Source organism: Leptidea sinapis, chromosome 6, assembly GCF_905404315.1.
Source record: "Leptidea sinapis chromosome 6, ilLepSina1.1, whole genome shotgun sequence".
NCBI classification, from domain to species: Eukaryota; Metazoa; Arthropoda; class Insecta; order Lepidoptera; family Pieridae; genus Leptidea; species Leptidea sinapis.
Genome location: NC_066270.1, coordinates 5,167,981 through 5,189,714, shown reverse-complemented (window position 1 = coordinate 5,189,714; position 21,734 = coordinate 5,167,981). Strand labels below are relative to the sequence as shown.

Sequence of the window (21,734 nt, the reverse complement as noted above, 5' to 3'; positions counted from 1 at the left end):
TTACAAGCTTCATTATTAAATAAAATATAATCATTGATAAAACATAATGAAATTCTCTTAATTGCTAATATTTGTACCTATATGTATAGATGTTTTCCATTATACTTTCTTTGTTTATTCATTTGTTTCTCTGCAAGACTAAATTATGGACGTTTTTTAATGAAAGAACTAATATACTTTTTAAAAGAGACGTCAAACATTTGTTTTCAACTAAATCGAAATTATTGTGTTTACTCATTACGTAAAGCTTAAATTCTATGAATATTAATCACATCAATAGAAATCCTCGTAGCTACAAAGTAATTTTGAGTCTTTCCAATAAATTCTAGACTATCACCAACTTATATGATGGGCCTTTGTTTGACTTTTAAAGAAATTGAAATCTGAACAGACGGCTCAAAACAAGTTGCAAATCAATTCTGCATTTAGAAAGGACTATTGTAAATTGCACTGTTCACTGAATCATCTAGTGTTGGCACTTTGGCAGCAATCCTAATCGCATCCCGGCGCATACATCGCGCACGTCATCGACTCATTCTTCGGCTGTTCGGGGCGCGTGCTGACTGCGAATGCTGACTGACACCTCAACGTCTGACAAATTGTCGCCACAACTCACCTGCCCCCATTCACAACTCTCCTGTATCACTGTATCACACAATATGTGTGACATCACTTCTCAATTTCGCTTTGTAGCTCGATAACTAGCTTTGTCTCGATAATTACTGTACTTTCATTATTATCTGCAATAATTATTACTCTAACATCACTAAATTTATTCAGATGTGCCTCCATATCAGTCAAACATATTAATTCTCTTGTTTTAATGGATCAACCATTTTTTTTTTCCAAAACTTCCTGACTAAAACAAATATTAATGATAATGGTGCGACAAGTCATCAAGGATTGTACAACTAAAAAATTAAAGCTCATTAAAGATAATTATCAGCCGTTTTCATGATTCAGACTATTGCTATTCTAAATACTATTGACCGTAAAAGATATCGTAATAAGTTTGACTTGCCATAAGGATTTGTTTCACAAAATGAAAAAATACGGAAAATAAGAGATTTAAAAAAAAAAACCCTTACAATAAATTCCTCTCGCTCTCTCTCTCTCTCTGTCTCTCTGCTGCTGTAATTCCCTGGTTTTTTATGGAATAGGACGACAAACGAGCGTACGGCTCGGGTCACTTAATGCGAAGTCGTCACCGCCCCCCACATTATCTTGTAACACCAGATGAATCTCAGGAGCATAAGGCTTTTAGAATAGTGTACGCGCTTTTTTTGAAGGTATGAGTACCTACGACGTGAGCGTCGTATCGTCCCAGGAACACCACACAAAGAAGCTCATCTAAGTAATGTCACACTGATAAATAAAACAATAAGTGTGAAATTATTACCTAACCATTCCAAAATATTTAAAAATGCTTAAAACGTTAATGTTGAAATTTCACTTCTTTCGGCACTCTCGGATACAACCCATTATTTTTTTTATACCTTGGGTTCCTTACAAATTGGAGTTTTAGTAAAGATCCCAAATTATTCTGAAAATATCATATAGCCTATATCACCCGGTGATAGTGTAGCTTCCCAACTGAAGGAATTTTGCCAATGAAATATTTCCTGTTTATAAAGTAAGTATAGATTATACTTAGAAAAACTTATAACATAACTTCTAAAGAACTGGCAATATATATCTTCATCGTAATTATGAAGTTGAACGACACAAATCAATGATAGGAAGGACGCATCTCAATACAAGATGGCCGATGAAAAACTCGCCAAATTCAAACACCAGACGGAGATGGCGCTTTTTGCGGCATTACGAGTTTCGGAACAACAGATAAAATGTTAGGAATTGATCGGCCGCTTGGTGTTGTTTACGATGGGTTCTGTACCTTTAATTGAGTGATTAACGACCTGTATTTAATGTTTATCATAATGTTTTTGTATGTAATTTCTGCAACTAACGTTATAGTTCAATGTGTGTGACGGGTTACACATGCTGTTAAAATATTTTTTTAATTGTAAAAAATTAACAGCTTTTTATTAAGAATAATTTAAAAATTTAAGATTAATATTTCACCAACTTCATTTTTAATATCAACATTAAAAACTTAATTTAGGTACTTAAAGAAAGAAAGAATAATTGTAAACTCGAAAACTATATGGAACTGCATAAAAAAAAGAATGTACAGACATGAACTGCAAAAGCAATTAAATAATTACAAATTATTGAATTAAACATTGGAGACGTCTTAATATTCAGCACGTAATTCACAATTATAGTGGAAGAAACACGCAACGGAACCCTAAAAGCTAATTAGCGGTAGAATAATTAAAAGACGAGCCGTCCGGAGCGGGATCCACGCAAAAAGCTATCTGGCTTTCAGATTTCACTCCTTGTATTTCGAAAATTTTCGCGCGGTCATCTTTTACTCTGAATTCCAGTTTTGATACTTCTCATAACGGCTTAAAAACAAACACTGTTAATACAAAAATCAACCGCAATAGCTTCCCATACGATCAGTTTTCGAATACAACACAACTCGAACGAAAACCATCATCCAATTCGAATGTAATTCGTATGCAGTTTAAATAAGGAACAGTTTTGTGTGATTGCGCGCGAGCTCGCGTTGCAACATTGAATTATTTCTGAGATAGTTTCGGAGATATGGCGGTTGTGTGTTCAAAACAAAACTATTCGACTTAGCAAATTGAGCTTTCGAGTGGATTTGAATCTCTCTAGAAACCAACCGGCGACCATAAAGGTTTCGTATCGCATTTTACTTTTATCCTCAACCCAAGATTATAATAATACCTTTGCTATTGCGTTAACACGATAAAATTTGAATTAGCATATTCAATTATTACTATTCTCTTTTCTATAAAGTGGCCATTAAAAATAAAACAACATCAATAACATCGGAGATGTCTTCATTTTTAAATAAAACCAAAAAATATAACACACTTAAACTATATCAAAAGTTAATAAAATTCTGAGGCCGGGGGCATCGAAACCAAAAGTGGAATCGCGTTCCAAATTTGAAATTGTAATAACCACCAGCGACGTAATATTTGAAATTTAACAAAACACAGCCCGTTCGCTGGCCACTTATACTTTTTAATTTTATATCTCGATTGACCTTCGAAATTCGAATTTATATCATGGCTTTCATTGTGTCTGTAACGGTATTTTAATCATGAGAAGAACTAAATAAGTTTTGATAAAATGTAAGGACACGTTTGTACGGAGTGTTAAGCGGGACACGTGCGCCGGTCCCGGGTTCGTTTCCAGGTTAAATTTAGACGGTTAGTAGCGGAGAGGACAAGAGGGGTGCAGGACGCTAACGAAGCACCTTTTTATAGAAGCGAAGCGACTCCGGGCATCCAGTTACTGTCTCTACTTCTTATATATTTCATTTAACAAGCGACTAATTTAATCTTGGCATCGCATTATAATTTTATGTCTGAAATATAATACAACTTAGTATCTGTCATTTGATAGAATTAGGTAAATAATTAAAAATGTTTTCGTAGTCCTAACACGAAACTTATTAGATAAACTTGAATTTAAATAATATTATTCATATAAATATATCTTTGTGAAGGTATCTAAGTCATTGCAGTTTACAGTTAAATGTAATTGTTTCATTAAATTCATTCATCTTTGCTCCTGTGATTTCTCTGGTGTTGCAAGAGAATGTGGGTGGCGGTGATCACTTAACACCAGAAGACCCGTACGCTTGTTTGTCCTCCTTTTCCATAAAAAAAATACTACGATCTAAAGACGTTTACCGGTACGAGTAGTCGATGTACACAACAGCTGTGAATATAAAAACTCTAGCAAAAACAAAGAAACGCTCGCGAAAATTAGAATCATGGGAACATGGTTGAGGCGCATGCGCACAGAATAAAAACGAGCGATTTTTACATGATTTTCCAGTAAAAACAGCGAGGGGCGTAGTCGGTAAGTTGCATGGCCGTCGCTTGAATACAAAATGTATTATAAGTGCACACTATTTGCATTTTGGATTACTCGCCCGGGGCCCGAAGTGCTGTAATCTTCACCAGAGCGTTGTGCTTTGCTATCGACATTTGATCGAGTTCCAATCGTAGGTACAACAAAATATGTTTTGCTTTCAGCATATAAGTCATAAATTTTTGTTTGAAAATAAAAATTAATCAACCAAATGCTGCCATGTCGGTCGCGTACAAAGGTTCCGTTTAAATAATTATAAATATAAAAAATACCAACTTCAAACTAGAGTATTACAATAAACAATGTAATTAAAAACTTTAAAATTAGTTAAGTTAAGTAATTACTATTACCTATTTTAAATCATTGATACAACCATTTTATCCATACATCATTGAACAAAATATTTTTCATTCAAACTAATAATAAATACGCAAACGTGATGACTTGCAAAAATTAAAATGTATTATAAAAAAAACACAACAGGAATGGAATTCAGTAGATACATCAATCCATATAATATATCTATTGTCTATATACATATATATAATGAAAATGGCCTTTGATTGAGGCTCAATCACGCCTAAACCACTGATCGTTCGATATGAAACTACCGTCATTCGGTGCGAAATTTATGCTAGATGCTTTATGGCTATTTTTCGAATTCCAAAGTTCCTTTATTAATTTATTTCTTTTTAAAATTTCGCCCAGCAAAGCGGGCGAAAATAAGAATTAAGTTAGTGAAAATAAACGTGTTGCATCTTTGAACTAAAGCACCGTGTTCACTCGCCATCAAATCAACCCCACGCTTGTCTCTTGTCGATTCACAGATACTGAAGACTTATCTACAAGGTCCTTTCTGACCCCTAGAGGTGTCTCAAAGTATTTGGCCCCCAATCGCGTAAAGGCCGACAGAACAGCGTTCGATAAATATTTAAAACAACAATCTGATCAAAGATCATCCACACCAATCAATCAATATGATAAATATCTACGAATTCGACGGCACCTCACTTCGTTATTTTCAACGTATACCAACAATTTGGTGTTCAACAACGTTAGTAATTTATAAAACAAAAATTGTAAAAGTATTACTTGAACTGTAACACGCATTCCGTACCATTGTGCAACATATAACGCTTCATAGGTGTGGGACGCGATTTGCGTGTCAAAATATAAGCATTTTGTTTCATATTATCAGGCGTCAATTATGATATTTTCTAGAATGATCTTCTAAGTCGCCACGTCTCCTGCACCTTAGCTACGTAGGGGTCAAATGGGCCACAACATTGCCTCTCTTAAAAGACCAGAGAAATCACAAAAGCGTTTTTGGCCTTTGAGGTATAGATATCTTATAGATCTGGATATATTAAGAGAGTATAAAATATATCACATAATCCCAACGCTCTAATATGGGGACAGCCGCCATCTTGGCGATGCCAAAATGACGTCAGGTCCAGTCATAAACTTCTAAAATCGCCAATCGAAAGTACTCATTTCAAACGAAAGACTGCCCGCTGATGTCACATAGACAATGTGACAGTGGTCGTGGCGTTTATTTTACAGGTTGTGTTTAGCTTGATAATTATTCGCTACTCGTTGCGTACCCCTGCCATCCTAGTACGTATATACCTTCAAAGCTGTTTTTATTTGATCAGTCCATCTCTAGGGTGAGTTGGAAAGTTTACTTGCCAATCCCAAAGTCAATGCAACTTTACTTAGCCTCGAAATTCCGACTGGGTAGTGTTGGTTTTAATATTTCGAAATACCTACTATAGTTTCTGATACTGAAATACGATAGTAGTTGGTTATTAAGCTTCCCCTTAGAAACATAATTGAGAACGTAACATTGAACACATTATCTACTAAGTGCAATTAAAAATATAATGTTTGTCTGTACTAAAGCAAGCTTCTTGCCAGTATTGCGAAGATATTATGTATTTAGTTTAGTTCAAACGCGCGTGCTTAGAATGTTGGTAGGGAAGTGCATGAAGCATTCTAATATGCGTGATATAACACGTCCTCGAGACAGTTACTTTCCACTAAGTTTTAATTGTTATTTACATTATTCATTTTCATTTCTGGGGAAGGCAGATACGGCATAAGTAATGAAATTTTAATGCTAATTCAAAATCCACAAAATTGTCAGTATAAAGAAGTATAATTCTAAAGCCAAAATTAATAAAGAAATTTTAAAACTGATTTCAATTCGGTTAAAGTAATGAAATTTCAGTCCAAATGTTAACACGGTTTTCTCAAAGCAATAAAGAACGTGTAATATGTCACTATCCCAGCATCAGGCACGCAATAATTAATTCATAAAAATCCCGCATAAAACTGTTTTTCCGTCGACACGAATTCCTATTAATATCACCGACTTATTTGGGAGCACACAAACAGACAATGGTCGGTAAACGAGTTTAAATCGTAGCTCGCCGAACGAGACGAGCATATTATTATAAAAACCAACGTTTTTACAACCGCTTCGGCCAGCTAATGTTTTAACGACACTATTACTAAGCTAATAAGCTACCGATTTGCTTAACATTAATTCGTCAACAGCAAAACAGTGTTGTGAATATTGAATTGACATATCTTCGAGACGATCCAAGTTTTTCAATCTAATCCTGGATTAGGAACGCGCTTCTGCCGCATTTATTGGCGGATACTAAACTTTGTTTGACATTCATTATCGTTTTTTGCTCTTAGTTTGATTTTTATTGTGTTTATAATATACGCAATGCATATTGTAATCCAATCAATCAAATATTTCGTTATGGATTGGTTTATTAGTTTAAAGTAAAAACCTTTTCGGGCATTCAACACGGATACTGTTTAAGTCCCCTGTTGGTATGTATATATAGATGGTCATTGAGCAAGACTTTTTAGAAATCTATAATACCATCTTTTATTATCTAGTCAACTTTAATTTTAACCACTTACTTTATTTTGTTATATGTAATAAGCTCCATATAATACTTCCATTGATGTTATCAGTAAATAAAACTATATTTAATTAGATATGTTCTCTCGCATCAACATTCCGGGCGGGTTCAGAAAGCTGCGAGCGCGCCAACTACACGTAGCCATCTGTCAAACGTCACATCTGCACCTCCTGGCAGCTCCTGCGGTCCTAGTACTGGTAATTATAGTCTGCTAATTAATTAGGATGGATACCCTTTTAATTTCAATTACAATTGAAAAATTGGCGCTTAAAATACTTGGAATAATTTATTGTTCGATGCAACTTCGTTAAATTTTTATTGTCTTTTGAGAAAAACACTGTTTTAATATCACAATGCAATAGGTCAGTAATAATTGTTATGTGGTGTTTTAATAAAGTACGTTGTTACCCGCATGTTTTGTTTTCACTAATTTAAATGATTTCTTTGACAATATTGAAAATGCGAAACAGCGCAAAAGCACCAGGAGCAAGTGTGAAAAAGATGAAAGGTAAAAAAGCAAGCCGTTGGTTTTATAATTTATTTGTTACACATTTGTCGTTGCGTGAAGATCAGGAGATAGATACATGGTGTTTTGTGGAAGACAAGTTAGCTACAATATATTATTATGAGAACTGATTTAAGGAATAATTTATGTTGTTCGTCAAACGGATGTCACCATAGACTATAATATTATAAAGAAATTATTATGGAGTGTCTCAAGGAGCGTACTAAACCAGCACTGCTAGAAAAATAGAGTTATTTGACGTGTGTTGAATTAAAAATAAATGATTATATTTTATTACAACAACTACGTCGTAAAAGCAGTAATAAAACTAGTGTTAATATGTGGCTTAAAGAGTGGTGATATAAGGTATCGTATAATAACAGAATCAATAAATATTTTATTTGTACATAAGTCTTGCAGCAGAACTCCACAGATCAATCATGGCCGCATTAACGGAGTTTTCATTTCGCGCCAACATCTTGTCCGTTGCGACGCGCCCGCCATATTTCAAATCAGCTTGAGATATATGCCGTCTTTTATCAATGCATCGTCGCAATGATTCCGATGATTTATAACTAATTATTATTACTCTTGTTAACGTCCTTCGCGCTACATTCGCTCAAGACAGACAATTTGAGTTCTAATTAATGCGGGTAGGCAATCTTACTCAATCTCCACAAGACTAATTGCATCATTGAGACAATGCAGCGGTCGATGATCGAATCGAAATGGTATAGAGATAAGTGACTCGAGCACATGGTGCAATCGATTTATGAATCGGCACAGAGACCGGATCGAGTCAAGTTGTTCACGTTCCAGATCTTGTTGAAAGTCAAAATATCGATGACTGCCAAGCTCATCAACTTACAAACAAAGAGTTGAATGCCCGACGGAGGCGATTCTGACAGTTTACGTAGCGTACCCAGGATAAAATATAGCGCTCAGACGGATAATGTGGAGGGAAGGGTGAGACGGAGGAGGGCGGGAGGTATACGCAAATAGCGAGCGTCGAGCAAAACAATGCTATATGATATTACAGATCGCTGCGAGATGAGACTGGGGCTTAGAGGCTTAAAGAAATCGAGGTAATGGCTATTTCCAACGACGTCTGTGTTAGACTTTTAAGACTATGAAGTATCGAGTTACACAAGACCACTGCCTGCATGTCGCCTCTTATTTTCTAATCTGCTTATATCTGCCACCCATACAAATTCTTGCAGTTAAATACTTATTAACTTTTTAAAATCATCTAGGCCATATTTAAAAATTAAATAATTTATAACACAAAATTAAACATAAAGCAATTCTGAACTACAAATATATCATCTAGCTTTAAAACTCGAACAGATTTCCCCACATTTGTTTATATAAAACAATATTTATGCGATGTAATGAGACAAAGAAACATGGACGGTACATAATGAGAGACAGACAGACGAACGACAGCCGCGGACGGGCTATAAATAAATAATGCGCTAACATTTTATTATTATCATCATCGGCAGAGCACGTGCGCCGGCATTCCTGCAAACTGCCAGCTTTCATTTTGTCACTATCAGTTTTGATTGTTTATGTCTGCTTTTTAATTTTAATATTCTTCTTCACATAAACATGATATAGGTTTATATCGGCATTGGTTATCAGGTCAGGGTCCTTTTATCCATTAGGTACTTATTTCATTGTATTTGCATTTACATGTATTTTTCAGCATTATTTTGCAAAGCAAGCCCGCAAAGATTATATAGATAATTGCTCTGCTAAATTTCTTTTCATTTTGAACCAAAGATATCCAAGTAAACAGCATGGTATCCTATGAAATATAATGAAACTAGAAAATTTCATAAAAAATGGGCTAACAATAACTGCTATGAGAATTGGTGAATTTTTTTGAAATAAAAAACTAATTTTAATCTGAAATAAATAGTTGTTGCCTATAGATTTACTTACTTGCATTCACAATAGCAAATAACTGACTGAGTGCAATTAATTGCATACAATGTACTAGAAAAAGCCATAGTTTATACGAAAGTCAGTGAGGCATGGCTCGGCAAGTGACGGTAAGACCACCAAACGAACCGGAACTGTGTTTACAAACTTAACACTGCAAGCCCAGAACGTTACCACTTAATCGCGTATCGTGAACAAACACATTAATCATAAAGATTATTGGCTGTGTATAGCTCCCTAATTAGCAAGTTGAACCAAACTCTGGGCTGGAATCTGAGTTATAATTAGAAGTACGTCATGAGACACGACGCGTCTCGCCCTTGCGGTGATGTGGTTTTACTCTTTAACATCTCTTAACCAGTAATGGCCTATAACGTTCAGAATATCAAGTGATTCAGTCACATTCCAAAATCATCCTTACATTAGATGCTTTATCATAAACATTGCGGTAATTTTATGCTCAACTCTAAAGTCTTTGAGTAACAAGATAGTCTTGCTAATTGCTGCGTTGTACACAACAGTAACTGTTTCATCTATATCTTTTAAATTTGTTTATATTTCAAGTTGTTTTTCTTCTCAGAGAAATTCTTTTGGTATGATTCCATCGAAAAGTTTAATATCATTTATACTGAGTCCTTTTAATGTATCATTAGACGTTGGCACATGTGCTCCGTCTAATTATCCTACTAGCTATCCGCTGAGGTAGTCGCCTCATTGATTATTATTTTAACGGACAATTAAAATTTGATGGCCACTTCTACCACATTCATCTTCGACTCACTACGCATTAGTACCAACTACTTGGTACTAAAATATTGAAATGAGACCATCGCGATGATAAACATAAGTCTTTATTGCGGTGTAAAAGAGTCCTTTTTAGAAAGTGCATGGTCGCGTTTAGGACCAATCGCGATGCACTGCCGCGTCGAGTGTCGAGACATGGCGTCAATAAAAATAATCGTAAAATCAGTCGGAATCGCAAAATGAACTTCATCTGTTCTAATTTAGGGTTTATTGTGTTCTGCGTCTTCATATTCAGCGATTGGAAGTGTGAAATAAAAATCGTGCGTATGCACACATTCGTTAAGAATTGACACTTATTAAGGGGGATAATTTTTTTTAATTGGCATGACGACATCGCCTTGTATAGCGTCGGAGACCACTTGTGGCGTGACATTTGTTAATTTGTAAATTCCGAATGTTGACTCCACGTCAATCACTCTAACACCCCGTTCAATATTGGCACGCTTTGTTTTTGCTTCATAAAAGCGGCCCTCAACTAAAGCAATTCACTCTCTTTAATTAAGATTTCATCGATGTTATCTTTATTCATGAAATACCGCTATGGTTTTATGTGAGTCCAATTGAATTGTAAAAGCCTAGCTTCTGATAATATCTAATTAAGATTACAAATGTATTGAAGGGTTTTAGAAGTTGTTGCAGGATAGTTTTATGTATACATATTTCATATTAATATGTGGGGAATCTAAATACCAATGTTGATTGCATCCACCTCTTCTTTATTATTCCTAAACAAAAACGCTACAAGCGTGCCAAATCGGAAGAGTGATTAAGTAAAAATAATTTTGTAATAATTGAATTCATTCAGAATACAATGCTGAAGTCATTTAAACCAAAAGCACGACCGTTATCGATGGACACAAGAAGTATTGTGAGCAAATCATAAGTTGAACCGTTCCAAATTCAAATTGCCCAATTCGGATTTGAATCGAGTGCGATTGGCCGCCAAGCGCGAGCGCGTGACCAATCGCTAATTAGAAAATGTGTTCGTCGTTGTGCTTTTACGGAAGCCGATCGCTATTCTGTAATTAAAGCTTGGGATTCGAATTCTAAATTCAAATGCGCTTTTTCCACTTCTGGTATTACTTTATTTATTAATCGAGCTTAGTATTTATGCACTATAAAAATAAAGGCATTCAGAAAAATTACTAATGAGCATTCAAAGGCTCACCCTCAAAACGTCAAAGAGAAATATGGTATGATTAGTATTTTTTCACAAAAAATCTATAAAACATATTTGACAGAATGGAAAAGTGTATAGAATGATAAACTAGAATAAATAATCTACTGTAAGGAATTTTTTTTCCGAATTTTTGGTGAATAGTAAAATTCTTTGTAATGAGAAATTTTAGAAGTCGCCTATTAACAATATTATTTTCATGTGTTTATGTTGGTAGTATCCATATCCTTGTGATAAATGTATGTATAATGTCTATTATGTTCTCCATGTCTCGGAAATCACAGAGAGGGCAAGTTCTGTAGACGGAAACCTTACTGGTCGCCCAACAAATGGCACCGCGGGGCGCTATGGACCCCTAATGTCACGCTAAACTGACTCCCTACGAATACGAATATATATTTTACTAAATACAATTTCCTATTACTAAATAGAAATGTGTTATTACATCAAACTCGTGGTTCTAAATAAGTGAGTCATAGTTACAAGATTCACCAGTGGGAGGCTCCTTTGCACAGGATACTGGCTAGATTATGGGTACCACAACGGCGCAATTTCTGCCGTAAAGCAGTAATGTATAAATATTACTGTGTTTCGGTCTGAAGGGGCCTTAGCTAGTGAAATTACTAGGCAAATCAGACTTCACATCTTATGTCTCAAGGTGACGAGCGCAATTGTAGTGCCGCTCAGAATTTTTGGGCTTTTCAAGAATCCTGAGCGCCACTGCACTGTAATGGGTAGGGCGTCCCTGCTCGTCTCGTCCCGTATTTTCACAAAAAAAATTGGAATTAAAGGATGAAGGAATACTTTTTTAATTTTAACATGTTATTATTAGCTAGCTTTCTGATAATGCTTCTAATTAGCACGACACAATCACAGTAGGCTGAGATAAAACTTGCTTCACCAAAATTGTCTATCTAAATGAAAAAGTTTATTAACAATTAGATACCGCAGGCGTAGTCGCCAAGTGCGGCAACTAATACTACGCCCAAGTGGCCGTATTCGAGCCAGTCTCGAACAATGTGTTACGTTGACGTGCCATATGTTCTGTTTAACTTTGCTAATAATTGAAACTAAAATGCCGGGTTGCGTGGTAAAACTTTGTAAAAATAATACTACAAGAAATAAGAAAGACACTGGGATCACATACTTATCGTCAGTAAGTATTTTGTATTTTATTAATTTCAATGTATAATCACACGAAGTATGTTACAAAATTTGAAAGATGCCATTTAGAGTCAAGATGCCTCACGCACAAGCATTTAATAGTTGCCGTAATAAAACGCTATTGTTCTTAGGTAGTGCAGGTATCTAGTTGGATCGCAGCGGAGACCAATCCTTACTATAAAGTTTTAGTCTTGTACTTTGATTAGTATGTGTATGCGTTCATAAGTTAAACCGTTAAATTCAACTTATTTAAAGTTATAATCATTCATTAATTAAAGTAATTTAAAGTTATTGTATAATTACCACGCCTCCTTTTCAAATTTAAGTCTCTGCATGTTTTTGTGGTCTAAATGGAAGGTTAAATGGTTTTTCCAAGAAATCCCGATTGGTATCATCAGAAATATTGTAATAACGATTTAAAAGATCTGATGAAGACATTGGCGCCCCGCTGGCAGCGGCGAACCCAGCGGGACCCATTACTGAGTAATTGTGTCCTTTGTTAGGGAATGGTGGAAAATTCTGCGAGTGACAGTTCACTGAGTTGCCAGTAAGAATATGGGGAAATTTTTGGGAGAATATTGGTACAGTTTGCAAAAAAAAATGTTTAATTTCGAATGAAAAATTAACGTTTTATACAGATGCAACTGATTATATAATAATATCATTATAATATACATTTATAAGTGAATATTATTACAATACTTTTGTTTCTTTTTTACTACTGCCACATTGTAAAGCTATAGAAATTTTAATTAATGTTACCAGTGCAAAATAATAAAACTTGAGATTTATTTTCGCTGCTTTACTATTGAGTTTAGATAACAATAATATTATTTTTTTATGGTTTAATCTATTTAATTATGTATTTTAAGTTTTTATTACAGAAAAGAATTATAGTGACAATACAATACCTAATCCAATTCGATTGAAGTTCATGTATTCGTTCACTTGTAATGTTTTTCTTGACTTTAATTTATTTTCATAGTTATAACCAAAGACTTACATAAATTGTTAGAGCCAGACGGCGCATTCATACTCGACGCCATACCAAATATTTCTAATAAAGGAAATAATTAGAGAAAGCGCCATGACAGTAAATTACAAGGCATTTACGACTAATTTATTAATAGAATTATTTGCGATTCTTACTTGCGTCGTAAATTTACCGCGGTGTGGCCAGCGCTAGTCGTAAAATTTGTTTCAACGAGATTGGCGAGCTAGCGTCCAATGGCCGAGAGTTCGAAATTTAAAAGCGTCGGTTTACGAGCAGGCGGCGTCTTCGTTTTGGCGCCAAAATTAACGGCTAGCCTTAAATATTAGGTCGAGTTTGTTGATGATTTGGCTTCATTGCACTTCTAAATTTAAAATTTGCATGATTGTTTATGACAGCGCCGATCGTGGAACGTATAATGGTGGTTTGTAATTTAAATATTCGGTTAACGACTTTCCAATCTTTGCTCTCTATAATTGCACAACGGGAGACCGATGTTTCATGTTTTATATAATATAAAGTAGAGTTAATTATTAATCACATCTACATATTGGTTCAGCAGTAGATTAAGGATTGGTCTCCGCTGCGCTCCAACTACATACCGCAGGCGTAGTCGCAAAGTCCGATAACTAATACTACGCCCAAGTGGGCATACTCGAGCCAGTCTTGAACAATGTGTGACGTTGACGTGCCACATGTTTTGTTAAACTTTGCTAATAATAGAAAGTAAAATGCCGGGTTGCGTGGTAAGACTTTGTAAAAATAATACTACAAGAAATAAGAAAGATACTGGCATCACATATCATCAGTAAGTATTTTGTTAATTTCAATATTCTAATCTATTCTATTCTTTCTAGCGGCTTCTGTGGAAGGGGCACCACAACTCGCCAATGTCACGTTTCAGTAGACCAACAAGCTTCTTAGGAGTTCAGCCTATGAATTTATTATAAAGTTATATTTTTATCAATGTATTTACAAGCACAAAACGCTTGCAAGACATTTTTCATTCATTGGCTGTACAGAATGCGTCAATTGCCAACTTAATCAATTGTGTTGAACTCGATTTTTCTCAACGAATAAAAAAAAACCTTTATAAGAAAAAAAAACCTAATTATAAGACACAAAACAATCGGCAAGGCGACACAAAATATAACGACAAATGTAACGTAATAAAGCCGTCAGGACGGACACACTGACAGCGCACTGATATATTACATTATGCGTACGAGATCTCGGCTCAAGTAAACTGTACACTGTACATAAGCAATGAGATTTTGTTGTATATTGATTGAATGTGGGAACTTGATGTAGAGATTTATTTACGCACTGAATTATGCCTGTGTGGACGTGCCCTTATGTCAAGCTGTTTACTTTGACGCAAAGTGTTGTCACTTATCCGTCAGTTGGAATGTTTAATTTATGTCAATAATATTATTATACGTAGTCTGCGGGTACTAACGAATAAGATTCTACTTTAAATAATTTAAATTAAATATTTTTGTGTAAAAATTACCAGATTATTTTAAATCAAATAATTTTTTATTTACATTTTAGAGAATGGCGCTTAATGGAATGTGAGAAACTTATTGAAAGTAATTAAGAATAAGTATTTGCTACATGTAGTTAATTAATACATATAATGTGTCTGTTATATTCGATAGTAATAATTGAAAATATTAAATATTATCGCCAATTTAAAGTGAACATATATAGAATACAAATATGATGAAGGTGATATAAAAGACGATTTGAAAACTACAAGAACTTATTTGATATGTAAGACATTTCATAATAAGTAGAAGTCCATTACTGTGTTTGTTACATTGTAATAAATTGAAGTAATGCGACATGAGGCACTGGCCTTAAATGGGGAAAATATATTAGAGCTGGTAACCCAAGCGTATTGTCAGCGTCACACGTACCGAGACGAATCCGTGACGAATTGCGTACTATCCGGGATCAAATCCCTTTGTCCCCTTATTTTTATTATTTTTCTTATTGCGTATACCCCAGTGTGCTCTTAAATTATTCATTGTGCGTATTCTATGGTACGCTTTTTTAGAAATAGCAACACTGTCAATTGATTCCGTGAGGTCGTTGACATTATACTCTTTGTTTGTATATTAAAATAAAATTGTCATTCCTTTTAATAATTATTTGGCATTTATAATATCATCAAATACAGGTACATGCCTGTTCTTTGAAAATTCTTATAGATAAATCTAATATATAAAATTCTCGTGTCACTGTCTGCGGGACCGAACTCCTCCGAAACGGCTCGACCGATTCTCATGAAATTTTGAGTGCATATTGGGTAGGTCTGAGAATCGGACAACATCTATTTTTCATCCCCCTAAATGTTAAGGGTGTTTTTTTTTTTTTGACTTTTTTTTTAAATTTGTTTGATTATGAGTCAGCATTAAAAATACAATTGTACCGCGATTTTAATATCGGCAATACAACGTTTGCTGGGTCAGCTAGTAGTTATCTACAAATACATTTAATGTTTATTTACATGACATCAAATCTTTGATATTCTGTAATTGGTACTTATAATTATAAGTTTTTTGTTTAAATGCATTTTAATATACCAAAATAATCTAACCAGCAGAAATCAAAAATACATTAAATCATCTTTTATAAATGTGATTGACGACCAATCATCATTTCAAACTGAAAATAATGGCCGTTTTACATATTTATCAGATGCAGGGACTTATGAATGACAAAAATCCACAAGGGTCATTTGTAAACACCACCGTACAACTCTCTTGCAGAGTTTGGCGAGTCAACATGTCCTGAGGATGCTTCTTGTAAGGGCGAAACACGTTTGTTTTAAGACTAATATTGGCGGAATTAACACTAAAGAAAACTCAAAACATTTGGATAATTATGGATTTCCGCAAAGTAACGCCTACCATACAAACTCATTTGAAACGAGAGCAGAATATAGCACAGGCATATTTACAAGAGTAAATTAAACTTGTTAGTAGCCGTCTCCCCTATTCAATATAGAAGTATATTAAACCAATGAGGTCCAATTTCGTCACCCGCAGCTTGTACTCCTGTCTCCAGCATCGGCATCCATCAAACGTCAATCGTCGACTATAAAAAGCAAATAAAATATCAGATTGTCGCGAGATAACTGCTTGTGAATTCCGCCATCTTGCTTTTCATTACCTCGCACAGTTTTAATTGTTCATAAATAAACATTATTAATAAATTAAGTAAGCTTACAAGCTTTATTAACAATTATTTTATTTTATTAATATTTTAATCTTTTGCGAGCATTAAATACTTTTTTTAGGCATAATCGGTTTATTTTGTGCCAGTATTGAATAATTGAGATAATGTTTCATAATTACAACTACTTTAAGCATTTGTGGTCACGGTCGGACTTGCAGATTTTCATTATGTGTTAATTAAGTAAATTAAGTATTGATTTAGGTTAATTATTAATCCATCGATAATGAATTTCTTTAACAGACTATAACTAATTATTAGTTATAAACAGAATTGAAATTCTTTTTATCACCACTAAGTCCAGTGGTTTTACATAGATAATCCTTTTTTAACCGGCTTCAAAATAGGAGGAGGTTTTCAATTCATCAGTATGTTTTTTTTATGTTTGTTACCTCAAAATTTTCGACTGGGTGAACCGATTTTGAAAATTCTTTTTTTATTTGAAAGCTGGTGCTTCCCGTGTGGTGCCATTGTATGCAGTAGGTGTCATCCAAGATAGGTGTGTAACTACATACATAGTTATAGGTGAGATGTGCGTGAGTCGTGAGGAGGCGAAAGGCGAGAGCGGGTCGCGGCGGAAGGACACCGATTCCAAAAATAACAATAATCGTAACAAGAATTAGATTGTATAAAAATACGCAATTATTTTAATACTTTTTAGTGCATATTATATCTATTGTTTTGGAATAGTGTTTTTGAAGTCGGTTGTTGTTTTGTTATTTTTTTTTAAATAAAAGTAAAGTTTAAAAACAATATGTATGTGTAGGTATAATATTTAAATTTTAGCTCATTTTCTATGATACCTAATATGATAATATTTTTAACAAAATAAATCTTATTTATGATAAAAATGGTAAATACATCAGTGCGTGGAGATCCCGCGGAGCATAATAGATTATCTCATGGAGCGCAGTAAAGAAACAATTTCGTGACATCGGGCCGCGACAGGGGAGCTCAATCCCTGAACATGATAAAAATATAATATTTCCCTTACCCTTAAATATTCCCTTTCTTTCCCAACTCTCACCTTTGATGCGGTTAACGAGGTTATTTTCGTCGTTCTGAGGTAACTTGTGGCTGTTTTAAACTTTATTATTTCTTTTCCCGCTCACAAGGCTGTTTATTTATCGTCAAATTAGTGAATCGGTTTTGAAGTGAGCAACTTTTATCATAAAATAAATCCGTTATTAAAAATACTCACAGTTTCAATAATATTAATTCTAACCTTTTTTGTGCAAATTTATTTCTAATAAGAACTTTTTTAAATAAACTTAATAATCCAATAAGTACGTAGACTATACAGAATGAACATCGTCGATTCCGGATAAGCTGGACATAGTTAGGCCTTTTGATTGCGTGTCCGGCTAAAATAAATGGGTGTCCGGCTTTTCCGAAATTTTTTTTAAAGTTAATAAATATTTATCTACAATTTAATTTCAACTGTATGAAGATGCTCTGTTTTATTCTTGTTGGTTACAAAATAAAATTCATTCATATTTGAAACAGAACATTTTATTGTTTAATCCGTTCAGAAAAAAATATATAAAATTAAGATCACATTGACATACAAGATGGACGTACACCAAACAGCATTAATATACATTAATTAAAGAGTTATTTAGAAGTGAGTTTCTACCGCGTTAAATCTAATACCTAACTAAGACAACCAACTACAATGTTACAACTCATATACATACAAAATAACTACCAATACTCCCGATCAACCAGAATTAGAATCCATTTTAACTTAAATCATGGCTCTTGTTAACAATGCGAGAAATAATATAACATAAACAAAACAGTCAGTCTCAACACCCAAAATATACCTTACCTAAAACAATAAAACGACTCCCGCCAATTCTGTCAAATCTGACATTGACAGTTGACATACACGTCAACAGACTATCCGTGAAGTCACAGAATTGGTAGGCGAATCGATGTATCGAATGATTTCAGAAAGTAGTCAAACAGGCTAGGCGATGTACAAAAATACTGCAAATTATTTATAATACTCTCGATAAACGTGAAAATGACTTGTGATACACTCATGAACTTGAAGCATCTACCTCTATACAACGTACGATATATATCCAATTATTATGTTCGGCTCCTATCAGTAACATCGACAATTTAATCGATGTGCAAACTGATTCGTTTCTTAAAAGGATAATAATATAGTAATTACACCTACCGTATACTTGCATACGTATTTCCTTTAACTAACTAAAATCTAATTTTTTGTGCTTCATCTGTAAACGCAAATCGCTTAATCTATTTACGTATCTTGTATTAATTACTAGCCAAAAAGAATAGCCACTACCACCATCATAAAATCATCGACATAATAATTTAAAACTCTTAATTAAAACTTATTATCTCACTTAGGCAAGTTAAAGTTGTTTTTTACGTATACTTCGTTTTCAAATAGTTTTTTTTTTATAATATACTAGTTACTTTAAACTAAGCTCAGAATTGTAATTGTAGCTTCAAGAAGATTTATGGCAATGTAATCTCCCAGAGTGAGAGCATAGATTAGGACTTAGTTTACTGTATTTACTCACTAATTATTAGTATACACATATTACAATCAACGTTATACGTATGTATTTTAAATCGTATACATAATTACGGCGCAACAAAATTTTAATCGGCGCGAATTAATCGAAAAATAATTATCGATTAAAACGAATATCGATCCATAAACGTCAAGAATCCAACTGGATTGTTGAACGTCGCACCCTTTACACCCCTTCACTGTAGCAATAATTTAATAATAATTTAGAAACATGTTCGATTGTTAATCGTACAGTGTTTGGGTTGGCCAATTGCAAAAACGAAGATTTGTAAAGGAACTTAAACTAGCGGCTTTTCCTTAGGCTTCCTTGGCATCGGAAGCCCTCGGAGAAACCGTTCACAAGCGAGGGAGGCGGGATATTATACTAAAATGCGAGCACCCCCTTAAAGACTTCGTTTTTGCAATGGCCAAACTAAGAGCAGGGGTGCACGAGATAGCTCGTGGTAGAATTGGGTGCTAGCTGGGGATCGCGCCTCTGAATGAGATGGGATTTGCTATAGGGGGTACTCACGACGTCGGGCGTGGAGGCGCCATCATGGCTGCTGTCCGGCGCGGAGCGAGGCTCGCCATTGGAGTCCGGAGGCCGCGCAGACTCCCGCTCGTCAATCACCAGATCGATGGGCATCTTGCCCTTCAGGCAGCTGATGTAGCGATGGCAGAAGTTGTCACATAGCTCGTGCACCTGCGCAAACAACGCGTCCGTCAGACCACCGTTGCATTCCTAGTTTTACAACGCCTTAATTTTATGATTTGAATCAAGCTTTGACAAATTTGTATTAACTTCAAGAATTACTGCATGAAATGCATAATAGAATTAATTAGTGCGAATACCATCAATAAGATACTATGGTGGTGGTTTTCAATCAATAAGCAGTTGCTCTTGTAACAGTTGTTAATAATACCAGTGATGATAAGTAGGCAATGATATTACTGTACTTCAGAAAGATCAGAAATAAGCATCAGCTGCAAACTTGCCAAGATGAAAACTTAAACTAATTAAAAAAATAAAATTATCTTAGAAACTTTGTCTCTTTTTGTTGCAGAACAATAACACACATAATCCTCATATGCTACTTGGCACCAAAGTTCACTGACACGCCTGAACTTATGAAGACATAACCTTTAAACTGTTTGTATACAATGCTTAAACAAAAACACAATAACAATAGAAAACAAAGAGAATACATTTGGAATCCCGTCGCAAACCAACTGTCGCCTTAGTAAAGTTCTAAATCATAAAAAACTAAAGACGAATAATATTTTTTCCTCCAATAAAAGATTCCCCGCGGACGCATATTAATTTTGTGCCTTATAAATTTTCATAGGCATAATTAGTTTTGAAATTAACATAAGCTAATAAAACAGCTAACGAAATTTTTGGATACAATTTACACTGTGAAAGTAATAAACGGCAGGTGACTGGCTGTTTTAAAGAAAAAAATAGGATTATGTCTTGGCGGATTTGAAAATAGAACGTAGCGCCGGAAACGGAAACACTCCAGCCGTTGACAGCTAATTATGTTCTGTGTACGCACTTCCTAATACAAGGTTTTTATTCCAAGTCGTAATTTTAATGTGTGTATGTGTTTAGTCAATCGTGCTTTAGGACTTATAAAATCGTTTAGTGAAAATTCAGTCACTAAAATCAAAGCAATCAACCATAAGGAGAATATACAAAACTGATCAAATTCAAGAACAGTAACGCATCATATATTATAATATTGTCTTTAACAATGCAAGAAAATAAATTCGAATAATCTGTGTATATCCTCCTTCGGTCGAGGCCATTCCGGCTCTCAATCTGGTTTCACTGGCACCGGGCACAGCACTGACAAACATTTGACGCCGTAATTCTTCCAATATCCAAATTTGGATCTGCTATCTTGTCACTTCGTAAACATCTTAAACACCTATCACTTTAACCCACAACAGCTCTTAACTATCAAAGCACACGTGTCATTTTCGCCCCGACGGTACCTGTTAGCAAACTGTTGATGTCTTTAATGAGATATTACGACATTCCGAGTCCCGAATCCGAGCCGATTATCGTTACCAGCATCAAAACTCTTTCCAGAATTTTAAATTTAGAACAACGATTGAGATATATGATGTGTTTTTGAATTTGGAATGACCGTTGTAGTGATGTGCTGGAATCGATAATTCTTAAATAATCCATTTAGCGGTGTTTATTGTTTGACCGTGATCGAGACGTAGTGGGAGAAAAACAAATCAATTTGAATGTAGCAGTACGGGTGCCATTACACAGGTATGCTGCAAAGTATTTTTAAAGTTTTCAAAGAGGGCTTGTTGTCAGATTGTTGCCAAGGCGTGGGCTGGACGAGATCTTGCAATCTGTGCCACGGTCGATTCACGATTAAAGGGGTTTTTTCAACCATTATATACAC

At 34.7% G+C, this 21,734-nt stretch overlaps 1 protein-coding gene across 8 annotated transcripts in view; it reads right to left on the bottom strand.

Annotated features, from left to right (window-relative positions):
• LOC126964795 (homeobox protein homothorax) overlaps positions 1-21,734 on the bottom strand; it is a 321,561-nt gene that overhangs the window by 237,407 nt on the left and 62,420 nt on the right. For all 8 annotated transcript variants that reach the window (XM_050808059.1, XM_050808060.1, XM_050808063.1 and 5 more), the window contains exon 6: positions 19,841-20,011. In XM_050808059.1, the coding sequence (XP_050664016.1) occupies positions 19,841-20,011 (171 nt within the window). The remainder of the gene's footprint in view (positions 1-19,840; positions 20,012-21,734) is intronic.